Source organism: Mesoplodon mirus (assembly GCF_964341445.2).
Source record: "Mesoplodon mirus genome assembly, chromosome: 3".
Lineage (NCBI taxonomy): Eukaryota > Metazoa > Chordata > Mammalia > Artiodactyla > Ziphiidae > Mesoplodon > Mesoplodon mirus.
The window spans coordinates 92,945,428-92,965,307 of NC_138978.1; the positions used below are offsets into that span (position 1 = coordinate 92,945,428).

A 19,880-nucleotide genomic window follows, 5' to 3' on the forward strand; every position below is an offset into this window, starting at 1 on the left:
TCAATATATTTAATCCTATCACCCCCTTCCTTAAAAACCACAATCACTCCTTGAAGTAATTTAAAGTATCTATCATGGCAAGCTAGACTCTAGGTAACTGACCTCTAGAATATGGTAACAAACACATTTCCAACAAGTCTCCTGAGACCAGCCCCTGAGCTAACTGAAATTGTTGGCAAATTATTCATACCTGTCTCCCACTGCCCCCTCTCACACTCTGAAATTCTGAATAGTTCCCACCATCCCTGCCAACCTCGTACTGCTTTATTTATACCCAAGGATTCTTGGCATATAAGGAGAGATATTACTGACCAAATAATTCTGCCTATATGAGTTTTGCAGGAAAACATACATTCAAAATAGCTTGAAAAAAATTTGCTCTACATCAGACCATTTTACTGTTCTTGAAATACATCTTGCACCTTTGTTCAATACCTTTCCCTCTACCTGTAAAACTGGCCATATTCAAGGCCTAGATCAAATTTCTTATCCTCTCCATGGTTTTCTTTGATTTGACACTCTTCATGTAAGACAAAAAAAATGATCATAGATGAGAGAACAATTAATTTTTGCCCCTTGATGCATTCTCCTTTTTATTCTATTAGTCACATAACATTATAACTTTTTGTTTATATGCTTCCATAGTCTCACATATGAAGAATGAGCTCCTGCTGTATTTTCTAAAGGCAAAAACCAGAAGTTTTTTAAAAAGTGCTAGGCCCACAGTACACTAAACTGTTGAATGCTTTTGGTAACAAGATTATTTTAGTTGTGTTTGGTGAATCTAAAGATTATGAGTGTGTGTGTGTGTATGTGTAAAATATGCTGCCAATGTAAACAAAGTACATTACAGACCCAAGTGATTAAATGTTGATTTAAATTATCTAGCCTATTGCTTTATCTCATAGCATGGATGGTTGAGAGGTTATTCCAATCAGGTAATACTTGTTTTTCTCATTAATTCATCTCTACTTCTTAAAAAGCAGAATTTTCGAAAATGGCAAGTATTACAAAATTTGGCAGAATTTAATAATCTCTTCCAACGCAGTTCTCCCATAATTCAATTTGTTTTTTCTTGATGATGAATTTTCTATACTAATTACATCCTTCCCTTGTTCATTGTATTTCCCTCACTCACATCCATTTTCATTCACATTGCCCCTTTGCAATTCTTTCTATGTTTTTGGCCTTTTATTAAAAGCTTCAGAGCTGGCATTCTCTTTGTCTTCCTGTGGGTCTATGGGTTTACTTCAAACTGAATAGATATAAAAATACAGAAAATAACTGTACAGTTCTAAATAAATATTGTTACGCTTAACATATTCAAAGTTATTATAATAAACATTTACAAAAATGATGTTGTCAATTTATACCTGTGGTAGTTTCAGGTAGAGAATAAAGAATATATTGAAAAACAGCAGTTCAGTCATAACTTCTGCATTGGCCTTTTCCACAATACATTTTACTCTTTATTTTAAATTTACGACTATTTTCAATAACTTTAACTTTCTGAGAATGTCCACTTGCATTGTATATAAATACAAATTCGCTATTGTGGACTCAGCTTTATTTTTCCCTCTTTTTTATTAGTAAAGACATTAACAATAAAATAGGCTCACTTGCTCCAGCTGGTAATTTCTCAATACTAGTAATATATTATTCCTCTTTTTGTGACATCATAATCATCTATATAGAAGTACCATGTATCTTTGTGTAGAAGCTACTGTTTCCATTAAATTTAATTACCTCCCCCTGTGGTTTTAAATAGAAGTGGCTGCAAAATGAGGGCAGCTTCTATTAAATTTAATTACTTTCCCCTGCTGCTTGCGTGGTAAAAGGGAGGTCACTAAATGAGAGCAGCTTCTAGCCTAAAGTATATGGTAACTGTGTGCCAGCAATAACAAAATTGTGCCCAAAATACCCTTCTAGGGAGCTTCATAGGTTTATCCTTTCTCCTATTTAAAATTTTTTCTTTAGCCTTAATTTAAGCCCTTAAAAAATGAGCATGGATAGAAGGAGATATATTTTAAAACTCAATTTTAGTTTCACAGGCTAAATCAAGGCAAATATACTATTTCTGTACAAATATATTGGAAATTATCCCACTCAAAGGTTCAAGCTCAGAACTTTTAAGATTAACATCATTTGTTGTCGTTTCTCCAGCTGTAAGGATGCTAAGTATTATTCTTCACACATTTTCAATGTCTAGTAAAAGCCTTCATTGATTCTGATCAGATGGATTTAAAGACTGCTTCCTAAAAGTTATTAAAAAGGTATTAAGTTTAGGGAGATTTCAGAAAAATATTCAGAAATAGTAATGTTAAAAAGGAAAAAAAAGAAAATCCATCAGGTTCATTATAGACTGCTGTATTTGAAAAAAAGTTAATCTGTATGCTTTATAATAGTATGAAAACGTGTATCAGTTTAAAAATACTATGGTATAATCCTATAAAATATTTTAGTTAAATATTAATTAGGAGAAAATACTACTCAGTTAAAACACCACTGTACTATTTATTTTTTTATACAGGCAGAATGTAGATGAACAACATTTCCACTCAATCACACAGTTTAGTATAAATATAAAACAAGACACCCCTTAAGCATTTTAAGTAACAAATTAAACATTTACATTTTTTACTGTGCACTGAGGCTTAACATTTATGCAGCTTCAAAACCAAAGTACAGCCTCAAGGGAAGTCTCTCCACTGACAAATTAATACCTTAGAGAACAGAGCTGAATGGTGGCAATGAACTCATTTGTTCCCCCAATAATGAAGAATGACTTTTTCTTTACCACATCTGTGACTGTTGCTATGGTGACCCAGACTTACCTCATTGCTTCTCGGAGAGCTCCTCGTTCACCAAGAGTCGTGTGCTTGATGTCATCAAAATTATTCTCCAGCTTCTCGCAATTCTGCAACATATTAGAAAAATGCATTAATCCTCCAACATCCTGAGATAAAATTATATCTATGCAATTATGTAAAATACAATTGATTATATTGATTATGGACTCAAAAATATGCACACCATTTTAATTGGGTAGGATTCATTAAAATTGACAGTGTGAATTCAACAGTAACAAAATAAAAACGTTTTATGATACAGCTGTCACAGAAGTCTTATCAATTTTTCAAAATTGGGTAAACAGAAGAAATGAGTATTATATAAAAGTAGTACAACTTCTAGAGTTTTGAGGTTTAAAAATTAGTTCTCTAAAATAATCTCAAGTATATCAAAGCCAACTGGAATTCAAAAGAAAGTCAATAAAGTTTGAAATTACAATAAATTGTATATGATTAATATCCAGTTCTAAAATATTAGTATTTACTGGTATGGAAAGATAAAGTCCAGGCATAATATAATAATAAATGTTCAAACATTTTGAAATCAAAATTTTAAAATTAGATTTTTAAATAACAGTTATACAAATTGTTCACATATATATATATATATATATATATGTATATATATTTGAAAATAAATAAGTCCAATCATTAAAATTAAGTGACATTACATCACGCTCTTAGCATTACTGGACTGAATTTTCTAAGAGTTTTTCTGTTTAATTTTAATTATGCTTTTATATGTAAAACTAACTTAATCTCACATGACCCTAATAAGTTATCAGAACATAATATATAGGATTAAATTTTAGCCTAAAAAATGTATCCATATGTATCTTTTGGCACATTAGATTTCATGTATTTAGGTAATAAAATAATTGGATTTAGCATTTTAGTTAATTTAACAGACAGTAAAACTAAATAAAATTTTAACATTAATGGGTTCTATTTTAAATTGTAAATAAGTATGCTGGATTTTACAAAAATACAGAATTTAGATTAATAATTTCCAATGTGTAAGAATTCATTGATTTAAAACTCATTGTTATATATACCATTATCTTACCTTGATATCTTTTTAGATCGGCCAAATTAAGGCAAAGATCCTTTTTAACACATAGTTATATGTTTTACAATGAAAATCTTGAATATTAGCAAAATGTATCTAAAATAATTTGAATTCTGAATAAAAGTCCTTTTTTGGATATGTAAGTTGCAAATATCTCCTGCTCTGTGTCCTGTCTTTTCACTTTTTAATAGTATCTTTTCATAAAGAGAATTTCTTATTTTTAAAGAGGCCCAATTTATTATTGCTTTAATTTATGGTTAGTGCTATTTGTGTCCTGTTTAAGAACTCTTTGATTTCCTCAAGGTTATAAACTTATTTTCCTATATTTTTCCCACAAAGCTTTATTACTTTGCATTTCATATTTAGATGTGTAATTCATCTGGGATTGATATTTGTGTATGTGTATAACAGAAAATCACACCATACAGGTCAGCAGTTAAATCAGTACTATTTATTGAAAAGGCCATAATTTCCCCACTTTAATTCATCTTTTCCATAAAGTAAGACACAGTATACATAGGGTCTGTTTCTGGAGTCCATAATGGCCAACTGCTCAATTTCCTATATTTGTGCTAGTATCACACTGTTTTAATTACTTATATCTATAATAAATAAAGAACTCCTACAAGTAAATATGAAAAAAAACAGACAATTCAATGTAAAATGGGCAAAAGACTTACATAAACACTATATAACAGAGACTATACAAATAACTAATTTAAAAGAATATGCTCAACAGCATTAGTCATGATAAAGATGCAAATTTTAAAAATGAAATATCACTACACACTTTGAAAATGTGTAAAATGAAAAAGATAGATGATACAAAAGTGGGTTTTTTTAGTACAAAAAGCAACTGAAGCACTGCTGGTGGAACTGTAATTTGTTAAAACCACTTGATAAAGCTTTTTGGTAGCACTTTCAAAAGCTGAACTTTCATGTCTTGGAATGCACCCAGAACAAATATATAATATGTTCGCCTAAAGTCGTATACAAGAATGTTAATTGTAGCACTATCCAAATTTCCCCAAACTGGAAACAAGTCAAATGCACATAAAGATGGAATATATAAATCAACTGTGTTATATTACTACAATGGAAAATACACAGCAATGAGAATGAACAAACTACATCTATGTGGAATAACATGGATTATCCCACAGCCATAGTATTAAATAAAGTGACACACAAAAGATCACATAGGAAAATTATTCCACTTAAATGAATTTAAAAAACAAGCAAAGCTGGGCTTCCCTTGTGGCACAGTGGTTAAGAATCTGCCTGCCAATGCTAGGGACACAGGTTCGAGCCCTGGTCCTGGAAGATCCCACACACCACGGAGTGACTAAGCCCATGCACCACAACTACTGAGCCTGCGCTCCAGAGCTCGCGAGCCACAACTCCTGAAGCCCGGGCGCCTAGAGCCCGTGCTCCACAACAAGAGAAGCCACCACAGTGAGAAGCCCGTGTGCCACAACGAAGAGTAGACCTCGCTCACCGCAACTAGAGAAACCCTGTGCACAGCAACGAAGAGCCAACGCAGCCAAAAATAAATAAATTAAATAAATAAAATTTAAAAAATTACCTTTAAAAAAATAATAACTTGGAAACAAAAATAAGCAAAGCTACAGTGAATAGTTCCACAATAAAAGTAAGAAAACAATTCCATTTATAAGAATATAAAAAAGAATAGAATACTACTTAATAACTTTAACAAAAGAAGCATAAGATTTGTGTACTGAAAAGTACAAAACATCATGATAAAAATTAAAGAAAACCAAAATAAATGGTAAGACATCCCATGTTCATGAATTAGAAGACTTAATATTGTTAAGGTGGCACTACTCCCTAAATTAATCTAAACTTTCAATGTGATTCCTGTCAAAATCCCAGCTGAATTTTTTTTTGTAGATTTTGATAAGCTGATTCTAAAATTCATATGAAAATAGAAGGGACCCAGAATAGCCAAAACCTTCTTAAAAACAGAATAGCAAAGTTGAAGGCCTAACACTTCCTGATTTCAAAAATGACTATAAGCCTACAGTTATCAAGACATATATCCACATATATATAAACAAATGTTCATAGCAGCATTATTCGTAACAGATAAAGTAGAAAAAATGCAAGTCAATAAAATGATAAATGGATAAGCAAATATGGTATACCAATATAATGATATACTATTCAGCCATTAAAAGGTAAGTTCTGATACATGATGAGCTTTGAAAACATTATGCTAAGTGAAAAAGCCAGATACAAAAGGTCACATTGTATCAATTCATTTATATAAAATGTCGAATACAGGCATATCCACAGAGACAGGAGATTAGTGGTTGCCAGGGGCTGCAGAGAGGGAAGGAATTATTGCTAATGGTAACAGAGTTTCTTTTTGGGGACACGAAAGTTCTGAACTTAGTGGCGATCGATGCACAACACTGTGAATATACTAAAAAACACTGAATTATATGTATTTTAAATGAGTGAACCTTATGGTATGTGAATATATCTCAATAAAGCTACTATTTTAAAAGTAGGCAAAACTAATCAAGGTGTTGGAAATTAGTGGATAGTGACTACAGGAGACAGAAGAGGGTCTTCTAGGGCACTGTTTAATTCATTTTGTGAAAAATCATGGAACTGAATACTTAAGATCTGTTTAGTTTTCCATATGTAATACTGCAATGAAAAGCTTTAAGAAGAGAGTTCGAATTCTGGTGAAGGAATCATAATGCAGTAATATATCACTACAGTTAAAGAATGCAGATAAAGAAGTCCATAGTATCTGACACAGTAAGTGTTAGCTACCAGCTAATACTAATAAAATAACATTTTATTATTTACTAAAATTCTGTACTAAAGATCCAATTCCTGTAACTTACCCTGATAAATTTTTGATACTTCATTAACTAAATTATGAACTTTTTCTCTACAGAGTGATAGTCTTAAAGAATGACATTTACATGAATATAATTGCAAAGATGAATAACTAAATTATTCGAATTAGATGGCCTTTGAAGAACACTTTCCCAGTACTTCTGGGATAAAAATTAGTCTGGACCTCTAAGGCAGAAAGCAGTGTTTTCCTTAGGAAAAAAAAGAGGCGGGGGCGGGGGGGACACAAATATAAATTTTACACTGAACAGATTATAGTGCCCTTTCAAATATTTCTATGGAAATAATAATATTTTTTAGAAGCTTTATGTTCATAGGTGTTCAATGCAGCATGTTTATGACAGTGAAATATTGGGGGGGATTCTAAATTTTCAACAATAAAAGAATGGTTAAATAAAGCACTTTAAATTTGAGGGATATTATGCATTAATTACAAACGCTGTTTAGATAGAGTTAGCCAATGTTTGTTTGACGTTGTGTAATTTTTTTTAAAAAGACACTATAAAATTGAATATGTTGGGCTTCCCTGGTGGCGCAGTGGTTGAGAGTCCGCCTGCCGATGCAGGGGACACGGGTTCATGCCCCGGTCTGGGAAGATCCCACATGCCGTGGAGCGGCTAGGCCCGTGAGCCATGGCCGCTGAGCCTGCGCGTCCGGAGCCTGTGCTCCGCAACAGGAGAGGCCACAACAGTGAGAGGCCCGCGTACCGCAAAAAGAAAAAAAAAAAAAAATTGAATATGTTGTATGATATGATTACAATTTTGGAAAACAAAACAAGCAAAGCCAAAAATGACTAGAAATGAAATAGTAACTCAGATTATCTCAAAATGTTGAATAAACAAGGGTTTATTTTTTTACTTATAGTTTTCAATATTTTCCAAGGTTTCAGTTATAGGTTTATATTTCTTTCTGACTTCAAGATTAAAAAAATTAAGAGTTTTTTTTAAAGATTGTGGAAGTATTTGTATATTCTATGCTGAATATGCTATTTTGTAAAATATAATACAAGAAGATAATTGCTAGCAATAAAAGAAATTTAATATAAGATAGGACTTGACTTTTCCAATATTTATTTTTTCTATTAAATATGCACTTGACTAATTAAGATCTCTGCCTCCTTTGATTATTTGCCAATGAGTTCATGAAAGGTTTAATATTTAAAATTGTCCAAAAAACGTTTCCAAACATCAGTTTGATTTCTTTACTTTTGTACACCCAAAAAGAGGTATAAGGATGTACACAAAGCAGTAAAAGAAAATAAAGTCTTATAATAAAATCAGTTACACTTATTTGCTATATTCAACCTACAACATAGCTTAATGTGAACAACTGATACTCAAATAGTGCCACTTGGGCTAAGTGAATACCTGAAAAGACCCAAACACAACTACTAGTTATATAATATTTGGAATGTACTGTTTTTAACTTTCATATATTTAAACTTAGTAACAGATGACTAGTATTTATTCATGATTCTAAACAGACTTCGCAATACAGTTTTTAGAGTTGCATAATATTCTACTGTACCCATGTGCTATTATTTATTTAGCTAATTCCTTTTTGGTTTGGTTTGGTTGTTTGTTGCTAATGCTATTATAAACATAAAACAAGAATAGATGGCTAAAAATTAAATAAAAGCTTAAAAAGTATTAAGAAAAAATAAATATTCATTGACTGGGATTATTCATTCCAACTAATTTCCCATCTAACTCAAATTGTTTTCATCTAAAATATATTCAAATTACATGACTATGGTAGAGTCAATACTCAAATTCAGGATTACTGATTCTATATCTCATTCTTGTTCCTGAATTTAACTGTTAATGGAAAACAATGCATGTTTTCTCTGTGGTCATAAAATTATACTTATTTTTTTCTAAGTTTGCCATAAACCCAACCCCATCAATTTAGATGAATCACTGCTAAGAGTCTCACATTTAAATCTTAAGTTGGAAAAAGGTTTCATAACCTTGTTCTTTCAAACTTTACTGACTCTTGATATGGAAAACAACACCTAACACTTCCCCACAAGTGGTTTACATATCAGATGTGGAAATAGATATTTCTATTTAATTGTTTTGGGCATACTTTTCATTTTTAATATATCTCCTACTTTGGATATACATAAATATATACACAGATACACACACATATACACATACAAATGTGTTTGCTAAATGGAGTCATTTAATAGAAATAAATCTGTACCTTGACAAGGTATTTTTGTTTTTTATGGTTGGTTTTCAAGAAAACCTTAGAATCTTTGATTTTACCAACAGAGATTAACAAAATCAAATAACATTATATCTGAATCTCTTTATTTAAGAACAATTGTCTTCAGTTAGGGTACTGTCTTCTCACACGCTACCTATAGGAAATGTGAGATTTAATCATTAAAATCAATGGAAATGCTAGAAAAGTCGCACTACTGTAATTAAGAGAGAATTTTAAGATCTCAATTTAGCCATTTAAAGTAACTCCCTACACCACAGCAATAATGCCCACGGCAAAACGAAGTCATAGATAACAAATATTTAAGGCAGCCTGCTACAACCGTGTGACACAGCAGCTTAGAATCAAAAGCAAACACCGATGGAGTCCACAAAAACCTCTTTTCATCCCAATATCCATTTCTGAGTCCCTTGGGAAAAAATAATAAAATGTAAAAAGCAAAAAAAAAAAAAAAAGCTTTTACTATTTCTTATCATTTATAAATTATTTCAAAAAAGTGAATGTTAATCTGATCAATTTTTGGAAGAGGTCAATTCACAGTAAAATCCATGTGTAGACAACCTTTTCAAAGCAGAATTCTTGTGGAAATTTTACTCTTTCAGATTTATATTTTTAAAAATTATACAGATGGTTTCAGAATCTCAGACGAGTCTAGACGTTACTACAAAAAAATGCATTTGCCTCCCTTCTATGTGGTAAATTGACAGCATTAAGAAAAAATACATATACTTTCTTGTTTGTCTGTTTTTTCTTCTGGTCCTGAAATCCCTCATCACTTTCCTCCTCTTTGCTACCTGCACTGTGGTTTTAAACTTTATTTTGGTCTCCACTGCTGCAGAGAAACAAGTTCGTGAAGGACATTAAAGAAGAAACAAACAAAATTACTGGATTTTGAGTTTTTAAAGGCCTATCCCTGGCATACATAAACAATAGGGTGGAAAGACTGCTTGATTGTCTAGCTTTTCCAGCCACAGAGATAGGAGATAACAACATTCTTCTGAAGACAGAGTGAGAGAAAAGTTGGACACAGAAGCCTTAAGTAGCACCACTGAGCTCACTATGGCTCCAGGAATTGAGGACAGGCAAAGATATCAGAGCTGACTGAGAAAGTGTTCCAGAGCATCTGAAGGTATTTCTTCATTTTAATGATGAGAAGCCTCAAATTTAATAGTGATTTTATCTGGAAGGGGTTAAAATGACATATTTTACCATGAAGTGGAATGGGAACCCAAAATGATTATTGAATAACAGAAAAGGAAAGAACGCTCCATGTTTCACACTCCCTGAGTCTACAGAAAACTTACTGTGCCCAACAGAACAATAGAGGAAATAAACAAGTCTTGTAAATATTTAAACAGTCTAATTGTTACCTTCACCAAAAATACCTGTGTCCTGAAGAAATCAAATCCAAGACTTTTTTTAAGAACAATATATGAAAGCAGCAAAGAAGAGATACAAGAGTTAAATTCTAATTAAGACAAATGTTAGTCTTTTTCCAGAATGAGATAAACATCTCAAGCAATTAACATTTTTATCTGCTCATTCTCTCCATAGATAAAATTAAGCATCAGATGCTTTAGATGAGAGGCAGAGAGACTCACTCTCATGTCCACCATCAGTAACATTTTCCTAACATTAGGGACAACTGTAAGTAAAATGGAGCCAATGTCTTCTATCAAAGTCTATTCTCAGCCCAGTTCATATGAGTACGGATCTGAGAAAAATTATAAACTTATGTTTAAATAACAAATAACTTAATACGCTGTTCATTACAGGGTGAAACCATGTAACTCAGATTGGGACTTGAAGCCACATGCCAGGACTCAAACCTGGCCTAAACCCAGATTGGGACTTGAACCCATGGTCTTTTAATTGAGATCACACACCTGGTCTCAGGACTTAATGAAGCTCAGGTTCTTGATGTTCTTGTCGCAGAAAGAATTCAGTGAAAGACAAAGTGATAGGTAAGAAGTGGGTTTATTCAGAAAGAAACACACTCCACAGGCAGAGTGTGGGCCATCTTAGAAAGCAACAGGCCCCGAAATATGAGGTGGTTAGTTTTTATGGGCTGGGTAATTTCATAGGCTAATGAGTGGGAGGATTATTCCAATTATTTTGGGGCTGGGGTGGGGATCTCCAGGAATTGAGCCACCACCTACTTTTTGACCTTTTATAGTTGGACTCAGAACTGTCATGGCACTGGTGCGTGTGTCATTTAGCATGCTAATGTATTACAATGAGCATATAATGAGGCTCAAGGTATACTGGAAGACAAATCTTCCACCATCTTGTACCTAGTTGGTTTTAACCAGTTTTTGTAATGTCCTATGGCTATGTCATTATTTTAAAGGCTGTGCCCTGCCCCCTTCCCTCCTGTTTCAAGGGGTTTCTATATGTTAGTGTAGGATTATTCCAGAATACAATTTCAGTCATAAGTAAGGCATAGGGGACTCTCCAGGATGTAAAAAACTTTCAAACAATTCTAAAAATGAACTCGCCCATGGTGATGACTGATACTTCCTATTTTTCAAGTGCCTCGTAATTTCCTTTGACCAAGATAATTGCATGAGAGAGCTGCAACCATCACAGCAGATGCAAGACAGACAATCTATTTTGTAGGAAAGAAGGAAGGTAAAGGCAAAGGGTAACTAAAAAGGAAAAGGGGACACAGGGAGAGAATGAATGAACAAACTACTCCTCAGATTAGCAAGTACAAGAATAAGAAAAATCAGTGATTAGTAATAAAACACTGGAACAAAAAAACAGGCCTATTAGCCTAAATACCATGGAGCAAGAAAGTGAGAACACACAGGAAAAAATGGAAGGACATGAAAAGTATTGAATTTAGGGCTGACCAGACATTCCATTGGCTACAACAGGCAAATGTTATCTCTACTTAAATAGTAGGAAACTGGAAATCCATATCAGCAACCAAGGTAAATGTTATAGTTTTTTGGCATATAAAGATGAATTATATTAATAGTAAACTAGCTAATAACATGAAGGGCTTACTCTGTGTTAGACACTTTTCTAGGAACTTTACCCATTTAATCTGCACAACAACCATTGAGATCCATACTTTACAACTGAGGAAACAGGCACAGGGAGATTAAGAGAACTTGCCTAAGGTCATATAGCTAGTAAGGGATAAAGCAGGGATTTGAACCCAAGGAGTCTGTCCTCAGAGCCAGACTCAAATCCCTCAGAGACTGCTTCAAAAGAGTAAACTGAGTAAAGTGAATATAATAAAGTTCTGCATAGGTCCTCCTCTAGACGTTTGTTGTTAAATTTAGATTACTGGATTGGATGGATAAGAGTTTACTAATAAAGTGGGGCATAAGTTTGTACAGAATACTGTTTTATTTCTTTCTGGATGTGCTATACTTTACAAGGTAGAAAATAAGGAATCCAATATACAGATGTTTAGGCAAAATTAATACCCATAAATATTTTGCATGCAACAGTCTTTATTTGGGTCTGTGACACCACTGTGACAAATATAATGAGCAATTAAATTCCCAAGTGCTCAGATTTTGGCAGCAATTAAAGTAGAAACTAGAAACTAAGCATCAAAAAGAACTGGTTTTGGTGGCCTCCTGCCAAATGAATCCCCACGGGTTGAGAGAAGGTCTAGGGTTTCAACTGTGATAGATTTTACAGTGTTTTAATATCTCATCTGTATTAAGGATTGTATGAAAGTATGATAAAACAAATGAGTAAAATATCAACAGCAACATGGGGGAAAAGTAACACACAAGAAGATCTCTGAATGCTGAGAAATTTAAACACGATCACTGAAGTATCTTTGCTTAACTAAACCAAACAATAACAAATTCAACCAAGTATCTAGTGATTCACATGCTGGATGGGGCAGGAAAGAAGCAAAAAATTCAGCAAATTACATTATTAAATAAAAGAATTGATGGTATTACCATATAATTTAATTTCTATTAGGACAGCATTTCCTTTATGAAATAATCACAATAACTAGAACTAAATAGATTGGATCTAAAATTTATATAGTAACCTAATTTTTTAAATTAGTAAATTAATTTTAATAAATGAGGAAACAGTTTTATATTATTAAGGTCACAGAGGGTTAATGGCACAGCTACTAGAACTTTAGTCTCATAATTACTAAATAACAAAAGCTGAAGTTAATCAATTAAATTTCAATTCAGAAAAAAAAAAAACTTGAAAATCTACTGTTAGGCATCATACTAAGCATCAGGGATATAAAGGTAAATAAGAAAAGACCCCCATATTGATCACAATCCAGTGATAACATAGAGAAGAGAGAGGAATTAACTGTCCTAGAGCAGAGATGTCTATGAGTTAATGACTTCTAAACATGTCTTTGAAATGAGTCAAAATTTTCCAGATTAAGGGGGGCTGAGGAGGGGCGAGAAGGCAAAGGTAGTGGAATTGGCTCTAGCCTCAGACCTCAGCATTACTGCCTACTAGTTGTAGGTCCTTAGTCAGGACACTCAGTTTATTCTAAGCAAAATTTACTTGAACCTTCTAGCACGGTCATCAAAATTAAATAATACATGTAAATTACTTAGTACACCAAACAAATAGAAGGTTTTCAATAAATAGAGGAAGCAAAGGAAAAGAATAAAGAGGAGGAAGAGGAAGTGTATCCATGAACCCCACCATAATCCTAATGGATCAGACATTATGGAGTGGGGTAGAAAAAAGTGCATTTTTCATGTCTTCCAAGTGATTCTAATGAGTAATAAAGTAAAATCAATAGTCTTTATGGGTAAAAGAAGATTTTTAACTTTTTGATCATAAGATCCCTATGATAATATAATGAAAATCATGATTCTTTCCTCTTAAAAAATTAAATATTCACAAAAAATTCATATGCATATATATACAATATGCTACATACAATTTCAATGAGCCAGTGGATCCCCTGAAGCCCATCTATAGCCCTATGTCTATGCGCACCAAATTTTAATATGAGGAAGGATGATTTTGTAATGGATCTAGATGACATAGAAATGAAAGTTATAAATATAATGTCCAAGTACATTGAGAAGCAAGGGGTCCAAAAGCTGGCAAATTTCTATTTTTTGATAATGATGCTTAAGTTTAAGTATTCATATTACTAATAAAACATATGTTGCAAAAGTCAATCCTGTTGCCAAGCTAAAATGAAAGCAAGTCATTCACTCATTCATTCATTCAACATTTATTTAGATTCTAATACGTGCCAGATACACGGTAGTCACTGGGGATACGAAGGTTTAAAAAAAAAAAAAAAACCTCTTCATGTTCAAAAACACAATTTCAGTTCAATAAGGAAACTATTATCAGGCAAGTATGTCCAACATCCAGTGGAAGAATCCTTGCATATTAATGCGATCATTACAAATCTCAGATGACTGGAAGCCTGTAGGACCCATAGGGAATTAACACCACAGAGGCCACAAGTTTTATGGAGGCAATTATAAATTTACATTTCAAAATCTGAACAATTTAAGTAAAATAGCACACTCCAAGCTATAAAGCTACAACTCTAAAGTAATTTAGCATTGATTAATTTAATGATTTTCTTTAGGCAGTAAGGTAAACGGGGAAAAGTTAATACCAATGCCTATGTTTCTCATGAAGTCAGAAATTCCTAAGGTCTAAGTTCCTCCAAAGAATGAGTCAATTAGATGAACTTACTCTTCCAGTAAAATGTTATGTTTTAAATCTTGGCACTCAGCAAAAAGCCTCAAAACTAGCCCCACTGAAGTTCTTTATGACTGAAGTAAGAAATAATAATTATATTCAGATTTTTTAAATTCCAGATGAATATTCTAATACCAATATACGATTTCCAGTTCTAATCCAGAGTTTCATATTTCAATAGATAATTGCTTTTCCCTTCAGTATGTCTTAACTAGTCTAATCCTTTCAGTGAACATTAAGACATAATCATGTTTAGCTAATGTCATTTCACTAATGGTGGCCAGCTTACAATCAAGCCCTGTCTAGGAGAATCTCGTATGAGTCACAGTGAAATAGAATATAATATAGTAGGAGACGTAGGACCTGTGGAGACAGGAAATCTGTTTTTAAGTTCCAGCTTTACAAGTAAACTGTTTTTATGTTCTTAGGAAAATGCTTAACATCTCAGTCTGCAAATATTTCCTCATGAAATGAAGATATCAATGAAAATGATAAAAGTAATGACACACACTTCAAAGTGTTGTGAGGAAAAATTAAATGAGATCATGTATGTGAAAATATACTCTAAACAAGAAAGCATGTTCAAATAGTGCTATACATTTTTAAATGGATAGAATAAATCTCATTTCCAGGCTCACAGTCTAAGTCAAAATGTATTTTAGCTACAATTACCTTGAAGTATTTTAAATTTTAACTCTTATCCATGGTAAAAATTAAGTAATATTTTAGTACTTTCCCAAGGTGAGCAAAAATTAAAAACAGTTCTGCTGCAGAATCCTACCTGCTGAGCATTAATTCCTATATCTAAAGGAGGAAAACAAAATTCAAGATTGAGTATTTACTTTTTAATCTTAATTTCTTATTCAAATTACCACATAGGTCTTTACATAACGTATGGTTATATTTTGTCTTTTTTGGATTTTTTTTTTAATATTTATTTATTTGGCTGATTCGGGTCTTCGTTGCAGCACGCGGGCTCTTAGTTGCAGCTCACAGGCTTCTCTCTAGTTGTGGCATGCGGGTTTTTTCTCTTCTCTAGTTGTGGTGCATGGGCTCTAGGGAGCGTGGGCTCTGTAGTCTGTGGCACGTGGGCTCTCTGGTTGAGGCGCTCGAGCTCAGTAGTTGCGGCGCACAGGCTTAGTTGCCCTGAGGCATGTGGGATCTTAGTTCCCTGACTAGGGATTGAACCCGCATCCCCTGTATTGGAAGGCGGATTCTTTACCACTGGACCACCAGGGAAGTCCCCGTATGGTTAGATTTTGAATGAATCTCACTTGGTTTACAGGATAACCAAATGAAAAACAATTATCATTATTTCAAAAAATATTGTGGAGTACTATGTGCCAGACACTGCCAATCTCAAATCACTATATAAACCTTAATATTTGCTTTTTAGAAGTCATTATTATTTAGTTATTCACCTAATCTTGAAGGGGAAAAGCCTTTCAACGAGCAATTTAAATAATGAAAATCTACTTCAACTGCAAAGTTTGCTCACCTTCAAGCTCTGTTTGATAGGACCGATCTCATTTGCTACCAGGCTTCCTGAACTCAGTTTGCTCAAGTGACAGTGCCTCCTTGCTGTTCCTTCTGCACAAAAGCACCCTTTCTCCTCAGGGCCTTTGCACATGCTGTTCCCTCTGCCTGAAATGTTCTTCTGCCAAATATTCACATGGTTTACTCTTTCATTTCATTCAGGTCTCTATTTAAATGGCACTTCTTTAGAAACATCTTCCCTAACCACTGTCTCTAAAAATGAATTTATCTTCACTCTCTCTGCCACCTTTCCCTACTTCACTATTCTTCTTCATAACAGTTATTATACCTAACATTATATTACATGTTATGGTATTTTTAAAATACTGACTGTATTCATAAAGGCAAGTGGTTGTTTTTTACTTATAAATATTGACTATATTTATGAAGGCAAGAGGATTTTTTAATTAATTTATTTACTACTACATTTCCACATAGTAGTTAACCATTAAAGGCTTGTTGAATGGATGGTCTAGGAGCTTTCACATACATGAATCAGATGCTACCTTCAATTAAAAGTGAAAAATGATGTCAGTGAAGGCAGCTAGCTATCTTTCCTCCAAGAGACCTTCCATTGTAGCCTTATCTTGACAACTACCTCATGGTCCAAATTTGGTTACTCAGTCTTGCAAACTAACAGCTAATTTTGTCAGTCTGCCTTTCATATTTTGTCTCACATTAACCAAGTTAAATGAAACAGAGATACCAAAGTAGAATGCAAATGCAGTCATTTATTACATGAAACTGTTACAGGGACCAGACTAGTATGATAACATAAACAGTGAAATTTAACTTTCAGGAAATTCAATATGGAATGGCAAATAAAAATCAATGTTGGTTAGTGAGCATAGATTCTAATGAAAAGAAATCAGACTTTAAAAAGTGTTACTTCAAAAGAGACAGCATAGAGTATTCTTGCATTCCACAAAGAGAGCATTACCAGTGCTTTACTGGACATGAATAGACACTGCCCTTGTTGAGCTTTATAACTCATCTTCTCTTATGATTCTAGAGTTAAGTACTCCTAATGGACATTTGGGTAGAGCTAACCCAAACAAGTCTTTATCTGCCAGTTGAGTCTCCCAAACTTTTTAAGATAATTTTTCCTGTACATACTCGTAAGTCACAACAAAATGCTCTTTGTGGTGCCAAAAAAAAAAAAAAATCAAAAAGAAAACTATTTGCAAGTCACTATAGTAAGAAAACAAGGACTTCCAAATAAGTACTTAATAAATTGCTAAAATGGAGGGGAAAAAAAACAAGAAAGCAAAACAAAACCAAAAAACCCTGAAAGTACTAGAAACTGATGGTGTTTATAGAATATGCCTGCTAAGAATAAGAAAAGTGGGGAAAAAATTGGATTACAAATCATAATCTACATTTGTATCATTTTCTCAAGACGTTGCTTCAAATCCTAGCTCATTTACAGCACTCTCATCCAGTTCAGCCTATGATATCTACTAAATAGCATGGGTGTATATTTTTTTGATGAACGGCAAAAGCTTACTGGCCAAACTGGACCTTCCTGTGTTCAGTGATACGGTGGAAGATGGACAGAAAGCTACAGAAGGAATGGAAGCTTTGATCACCTTATTTGTCTCCTAAGCTTGGGTATGTGCATTCATATTTAAATACCTCTTTAGCACTGGAGTGCATGCAGACCACTGTTCACCATGAATTAGCTCCCTTTTGGCAGTTCCTTGCTATGAACTTCAAATAAATGACAGAACTTTGTATACCTTCAAATAACCCTCTGGTAGATATTTTGAGTCCTGCTATGCTAAATGAGGCCAATAAGAAAAACCTAATTCCAAGAAGATCAGAAGGTTCCCAAAAGACAACTCTTCAAGTGTTATATATTTATGAGTTAATTTCTATAAAAAGTATTTCTACCAAAACAAAAAAATTCATGTTCTTAATATTAATAAATTCACAGTACCAAGCACTTCATATACTTGCTGATTTGTTATCGTAGAGAAGGATCAATACCAGTCCGAGTAATCTACATTAAAATGCCCATCAACCACATGATCCAACAGCTATTTACCTTTGTCATGTAGAAGCTTGAAAATAAAGTATTTACTAATAGTTTTACTAACATCAGTATGCCCCCACTAAATTAATTACCACCACTACAAAGGCAGAGGTACAGAGTTTTTCTATATATGATCTTAAACCTATTCAAAATTAAAAATTTGATATAATCTGGAGGCTTTAAAATTAAACAATCCCTTGTCCTTGGGCAGCTTATCTCAGAAGCAGTGGGTGTTCTTTCCAGAATAGGGATATCTCGGCAGATGAGGAAAATTTTGAGGTCAAGGTTGACAGTGTTGGGGGAGTGGAATAATTCCATTATTACTACTCTGACATCAGTGGTATTTTTCTACATCTCAAAGACAATTTTAGATAAGTTTTTCACGTGAAGGATTGTTTTTAGGAACATCATCCACTTTAAAAATCTTAAACAAGTGTCTCATTTACTGAATCCAATCTGCTTATTCATGCACTTAATTACACAGAAAACACATTATTCTCAGTGTTTAGCACTTAATCTTTAATATGTTTACTTTGGTCAAAATCTACAAATGTCTACAGACCATATGGCTGCGTAATGCAATGCATAATGTATTACAACAGTACCATACATAGCATATACGTTGTAAAGTTAGACATCAGGTAAACTCACAGATGTGAACATACGCGAACATAGTCTTTTCTCCAGTGCTGGGAAGGACCACTTATTTTAAAATTCTATTAAAAAATAATTAAAAGCTGGCTATGTATCATTTTAAGCTATCTCATTCTCTTGTTTGGAATAAAACACTTGAGATCACAGCAAAGTGAGTCAATTCAAACAGGAAGGAGTAATTCAGTACTGGAAGTACTGAATTTTAAATGTACATTACAAAAAAAAATATGCAATCCAATCCAACATAAGTCTCCATAAACAGTACCTAAATTGATAAACTGATTTTTGTTTACAAAAACATATGTCTAAGATTTCTCTATAAACATGGAATGCTTGGTACTAGATAGATATCAAACAAACAAAAGAACCTAAAATAGTATTTCTAATCATATATCTTTAAAAGCACACGTGCATTTTAAATATGTGAGAAAAGTTTAATAGGATCATTTAAGTTCTTGTGCTAAGTTAAAATTCAGAAAAGCAATAATTTTTAAGTCACAAAAATAAAGCCTTCTAATATCCTTTTGGTTTCGAAGAAATAAAGGCTTTTACTTGACAGTTACTTACACAAATTTGTATCAAAAAGAGAAGTTGGCAGAGACTTCTAAATTCATAACAATTGTCTATTAGTCTGTTTTTAATAATTTTTCATTGGCATGTAATCCTCTTTAATTAGATTCCACTCTCTGTTGTTTCAAGACTCCATAAACTGGTGTCTTATATACCAGCTGCTAAAGCAGGAGTTACTGTCTAAATGATATTCACAATGAGTATTTAGAAGGTTTACAATTATACCCTTGCTAATAAATTGTGCTATTTTCCCCAACAATTTTAAGTGCTAATCTTCAGAAGCCATTTTAAAATTAGCTAAAATTCCGTCAAGAGATTTACAAAAATTGTTAGCATGAAGATAATTATGTCACAGTCC

At 33.1% G+C, this 19,880-nt stretch overlaps 1 protein-coding gene across 2 annotated transcripts in view; it reads right to left on the bottom strand.

Moving 5' to 3' along the window:
• Positions 1-19,880, bottom strand: part of DPYD (dihydropyrimidine dehydrogenase) — an 817,544-nt gene that overhangs the window by 704,387 nt on the left and 93,277 nt on the right. The window contains exon 1 of one of the 2 annotated variants that reach the window (XM_082616443.1): positions 2,835-2,920. Coding sequence is in view for 1 of the 2 variants with exons in the window: in XM_082616442.1 (XP_082472568.1) it covers positions 2,835-2,917 (83 nt within the window). In the remaining variant the exon portion in view is untranslated. Of the gene's footprint in view, positions 1-2,834; positions 2,921-19,880 lie in introns of those variants that run through there. The other variant, XM_082616442.1, reaches the window with a different exon arrangement.